Genomic DNA, 6000 nt, shown 5'->3' with positions numbered 1-6000 from the left:
TATAAATTCAGTTTTAAATTATATATATTTGGCAATAATGCCATAATGTGTGGGCAAAAGGCAAAGTCTCTTCACCAATCTGTGAATTAAATCTGGATGATTTCAAGACAGAATCACCTTCAATCAACCAGCATGCATCCATTAAAATAAGCAAGTTTCTTGTTGTCTTAAAGACTTTTTTTCTGAAGGAGATAAAACATGAATGATCCCTCTAAATGAGAATGAATGGGGCTTGCTGAGGTAAAGCAAATCAAAGCGACCGCAGAGAGCCATGAATGAAGAAGAGAAGAAGTAGGACGCTTCATCAACCTGCTGTTCCTCCTCTCCTCCACCAGGCGACACTGTTTCTCTCCTCCACGAAAAAATAAAACGCGCTCCTCTCCAGACTAGTCTGATCACATGCTGGGAGAGGTTTGAAGTTGCAGCTTCATGTCACACACACACACACATGCGTAACCGACAAAGTGAATGGCACAAAGTGACACCGAGGAGGCGACCACCAGAGTAAGGAAGAGGAGAGACGATACCGGAGTTGATGATCCACAACAGCTGGGTGAAGAGGGAGGAAGCAGAAGAAGAAGGATGATGAAGATGAGAGCCGCGGGAGGCTGTAGTAGTATCCCACCACCCGGGCTTTTTAGGAGTTGAAGCTGAATTTGGGATCAGTTTTTTTGAGAAAAAGTTGTATACAATGGTTATAAATGGGTCTCACCTGAACAGCTCCTCGTGGCCAGCAGCAGCAGACCCCAGCAGCAGCCTGAACCGCCCGCCGTGGGTCACCACAACTTTAGGGTGCTTCCTCATCTTCACCATCGTCGTCGACATCCTGGGCAACCTCTTGGTCATCTTCTCCGTGTATCGCAACAAGAAGCTCAGGAACGCAGGTGAGTCAGAGTCACCGTGGTGCGTGCATGCATGCATGCATGGCGACGTTTAAAAACAACAACAACAACAAAAGTCACATTTTTAAAGTGACAACACAGGGTGAGACAAATCCAAATGTATGAATCAATGTCGTGCTGCTTATCGGCTGTGTTATTGTGAGTTATTTGTGTCATTTTTTTGGACTGTTGTCCATCACAAAACGTGAAGATGCACGATATCACACCAGCCCCCATTGACACTGGTTAATATTGTTGTTTTTTATTATTTCCCTCATATTGTATCACTTTAATATCACTGTAAATAATTGTATTTGTGGTTGCTGTACAGTTCGGCTTTATTGTTAACTGACAACAATAACAAAAAACTGTCACATTTTTTTTTTAAAGTGACAACACAGTGTGAGACAAATCCAGTTTTTATGAATCAATGTCGTGCTGCTTATCGGCTGTGTTATTGTGAGTTTATTGTGTCATTTTTTTGGACGGTTGTCCATCTTCTGTCATCACAAAGCGTGAAGATGCACGATATCACACCAGCCCCCATTGACGTGGCTTAATATTGTTGTTTTTTGTTATTTCCCTCATGTTGTATCACTTTAATATCACTGTAAATACTTATATTTTTGGTTGCTGCACAGTTCGGCTTTATTGTAACGCTCAGTTGTGAAGGGGATTAAATGTCACAGTGTAGGTCAGTGACATGTCTGTATGGCAGACTACACTATACTGTAACAGTAGTGCAGCAATTATTGACACAGTCTGAATGAAGCCTGCATGGGGAAAGCCCGGCTCTCTAATGCTTCCCAGGGCTTTTCCACTATCGATGTTACTCCAAGCCTGCAGATTTAATTCAATAATGACATTTTTTTTAATGCATTAGTGCAGCTCCATGATGAATGTGTGTGTTTTTTTTATGCACACCACTTCACTGTGAATTTAATTAACATTATGGGGCTGTGGATTAAATCCCCAAGATTGATACACACACACACACACACACTCACACAATCACACAGCAGTGAAAGTGGTAAAACGCTCCTAATGTAATAGTCAGAGAGGATAGAGAGAGAGAGAGAGAGAGAGGGGGGAAAACCCAGGAGGCTCCTGTCTGTCTGTCCTGCTGTGAGATCCAGCACACACACACACTGACTGGCAGCTCCACATATCATGGCTGTCATCATTTGGAGGCTGCAGTAGGGTGATTTGCTAAATACACTCCTGACATTACCGTTTCACTCACCGCAGAAAATGTTGGGGGTCAGAATAGATTTCCATCATGTTGGATAGAGAGCGGAGAGAGAGCCCCGGCTGAGGGATATTAAGTGTTATCTGGGATGTACAAGGATATGATTGGCTCTTAACTGCAGAGATTTCGCCTGCAAGCTCCCGTTGCTTTACAGTTATCAGCGTTTGATAAAGCACACATGCAGTATAGGTGCCCTGGATTTTTTTTGTATAGAGCTGCTCGCTGTAGCCGAGAAATAGAATTTGTCTCTGAAACTGTGTGATTTTGTAAAAGTCATGTCATTGCATGTGAAATTGTGAAAGTATGATACAAGACTAGGGATGCGCAGATTTTTACTTTTTCAATCCCGATAGCGATACCGAGTTCGGATCCGATACCAGTGTTTAATAAATAAAGCTGTATGCCTCACTGTGTGGAAGCTTGACTTAAACATTCCTAACTTTGTAAAACAAAATGTAACAAATAAATATATAGATAACATAACAGAAATTGACTGAATCTTTATTTATCATTAAAATAATAAATCGTACACAAATAACTTCTTCAAAATCTTCAAAATTAACAGGAATTACAATTCAAGTGTAAACCTTTTTTTAATGCAGCAACAAATAGGTCAAAACTTAAACAGGAATTCAAATTCCATTATATAATCTATATAGTATATAAACATAAAATTGAATTGAATAGATTGACCTCATTGTCACAAATATCCAGCTATTTGAGCCAGTAATGGGCCCGATATCTGATCCGGTATCGGTGCATCCCTTTAAAAGAGGAGATACACATTTAGGAAACTTTGAAGTTGTCCCATTAATTATGACTAATTACATGTAAGGAGGTCATAATGCAGCAGAAGCAGGGATTTAATCAAGCGTGCCTCATATTATCTGCATATTCATCACTATATGGCCGAGCATTACTAGCTGGAATCACCATTTATTTATTCAGCTCATTGGACAATTCAATTTTCTTTTCGCCGCGCCGGATCCACGACGAAGCATCCCGAGGAAAAGTCAAACGTTTGAGGGATCAAATGATGAAAAAACCCTTGGCTTAATTGTGTTACGCAAAAAAACGTCCGTGAATACTAACAAGTCGTACGCCGACTGATGACGTGGTTCCTCATGTTCATGCCTCTGAGGCGCATTCGCTACTTTCCATTCAAGCTGTGAAGGCGTGCATGCCTAACTAAAGGCTCTCACAATTTTCTGTTCAACGAGCCATTGGCAAATCGTATGCAAGTTGGCAGACATATTGATTAGTGTGAAAACTTTTCCATTCATACTTTCATCACTGCTGGAATGTTTTGGCGTCGGGCGGGCTGCCACTGTTTGTGTTCCTGGCCCTTATCTGTGGGAACTTGATGCCACAGATGATTGTTTAACACACATCCACAAATCTCACCAGTCTAAACTTTCAGGGGTGTTTTATTTTAACTGCGAACATTTTCTGTCCACAAAGAACTCAATTTCCTCTTGTTGGAATAGATCGGATTTCCTCCACGGAAATACAAGTGGGCATAAATCTTCTTGGCATGAGCTAAACGCTGTTAGAGATTGCACAGCAGTCAAACAACAAGGGGATAAATTAATGAGTAATGGAATATACTCAGCGGAGAAGCTGGCAGGCGTTGTGGTCACATATTGCGCTGCGGTCTGTGCATGGCCAAACCCTACGTCGGTGCACGGAATGAGTGAGTGAGCGTGAAGCCAACAACACATGGTGAGCGGTTTGAGCTGCATGGCTGGATACAGAATCAGCGCTGTGAGCCCAGCTCACTGCCAATAAATCATAATAAATGTACCTGTTCTGTTGTAGATAAAGGCGTTTTTAAATTCATGCTGAAGAATAAACAACAGATGCCAACAAGGAGCAGTCTCAGCTGACTGCTTGTCCAGAGAGTGAGACGTTAGCTCACAAAATATAACACGAGAGAGTTTTATGTGGCTGTTTTTTTTATCTTTTTGATGACAACAGACAACGCGGTCTCACGGGAAGTCGTATAAGTAGCACAACATGACATGGACATTCCGTGTGTCATGCAACACATCTACGGTAACGTTCGCAGTTAGGTTGACGCAACAAAATAACTCACTTAGGTTTATGCTACAAAACCACTAAGGGGCCGTACCCATGCCGTGTTTTTTGGGTGCTCAAACACGGGAGCGATGCCGTCGCGACGCGCAAGTGTTCCCAAGCGCCTATTTTTCTGGGCTAAACCGCTGCACCCCGAGATAAAAATAGTTCAACTTTTGGAACGTTGTAGCGCGCACCTATCATGTGACGAGGAACAACCAATCACAGCCGGGAGATGTCTTTTCTTTCTTCTGTCAATATCAGTCCACGGTAAATATATGGAGGATAAGTTTATTGTTTTAGTGCAGGACTACCCAGAGCTTTCTGATCTGTCCCAGGAACTATTTTACTTCACCTTTTCTGTCCGAGAACATCACAACACTGAAAGGTCAGCCAGACTGACACGAACAAATCGAGCAGTAAAGCTACTGTCAGGGATTGACGGTGCTGGAAATCCATTTATCTCTGTTTTGATTGTGTTTAGTGTAGTCATTGAGGCTTACTGATTAATTACCACAACTTCATCATCATCATCATCATCGCACCACGCAGGTATTTGTTGCTTAGTAACGGTGGGCACAACAGTAGCACAACCTCCTAAACACCTTGGATAAAAGGATGAAAGCTGCACAGCTGGCGTTTTCCACGCATTTTAGACGTGGCATGTGAAAGGCCCCTTAGTTGAGCAATTGTATGCATACAATGTCAGTACAGACTACATGGCTTCTAAAAGATATGCCAAAAGCAAAAAAGGCGTTATTGCACTCTAAATGCCTTGTGCATTTCCGTGTCATTCATACTTCTTTTCGTGTGAACGGGCTGCAACAGAAGAGAATACCAAACAGGGTCGCCCTGTGTGAATGCCTTTTCATCGTGTAGATTTCTTTTTTAGTACAACACTCTTAGCTTCTCCGTTTTGTTATATAATGTATGTCAAAGAAGAGAATATGCTGATTTGACACGCTGAGAAAAGGGGTTAACATTTGATTTAAAAGTGGAAAATCTGAGCAGTCCTTGATGGCCAGTGTAGCGTTTCGGCAAGGTTGTGTGTCAGCAGTCCTAACAGCACAACAGTGGCATCATTGCTCTTTTCCACTCGTGTGTAGTCAGCTTGAGTTAGTGGATGAGAACGAAAGAGAGCTGCAAGATGTCTGTAGAAAATCTGAAAACTGTTATTCGTGTCACATCATCATGATTTGTTCCAAGGCAGAAAACTTTACAGGTTCAACAGCACGGGAGGTTTAAACGTACCTACTGTACCATTCACAGTCTGAGGTGACAGACAAAGACGAGCCTCAGTGTGCTGGGACCTCAGGTTCGGGTAGAGACAAGGTTGTCGTGTGACTGTGACAGTTTATCCTTTTTCAGTATTGCGCGACTTGGCTGACTGCCTGCACAATGTTATTTCCGATCGTTCATTACACCTCTAGTATCTGTTACAGCTCTCAATGTAATGAATATTTTGAGGCATTAATGCAGAATTAAGTGGTATTTACATGTGTCTCCATTTAAAAAAATGAATGTTTTAGGTTCCTAAATATCCATTGGCTTTGTCGGGAGATCCTAAAAGGAAATTGGCTCTGCGCTGTGGAGCTTAATAAAGAGATGACTGTGAAAAGAAAACAAATCCCCTTCTGTGGACGCTGTACGTATGTAGTAGATGTTGATTTCGCAGCGTCCTCTTTTATGTCATCATGAGGGGAGCCGTTTGAAAGACTTGTTTTGTGAGAAACTGTAATCCTTTAGATCAGGCTTTGTCCGTGCCGCATATATCTGTATCTAGATAGCACGAGC

General features: G+C 42.1%; 1 protein-coding gene across 1 annotated transcript in view; it reads left to right on the top strand.

Annotated features, from left to right (window-relative positions):
- Nucleotides 1-239: 239 nt before the first annotated feature.
- The window catches only part of mtnr1aa (melatonin receptor 1A a), a 42975-nt gene continuing 37214 nt past the window's right edge, over nt 240-6000 (top strand). The window contains exon 1 of the mRNA XM_037765899.1: nt 240-884. Within this exon, the coding sequence (XP_037621827.1) occupies nt 692-884 (193 nt within the window). The 5' untranslated portion in view covers nt 240-691. The remainder of the gene's footprint in view (nt 885-6000) is intronic.

Source organism: Sebastes umbrosus, chromosome 3 (genome assembly GCF_015220745.1).
Source record: "Sebastes umbrosus isolate fSebUmb1 chromosome 3, fSebUmb1.pri, whole genome shotgun sequence".
Lineage (NCBI taxonomy): Eukaryota > Metazoa > Chordata > Actinopteri > Perciformes > Sebastidae > Sebastes > Sebastes umbrosus.
This window is presented reverse-complemented; position numbering and strand designations above follow the sequence as displayed.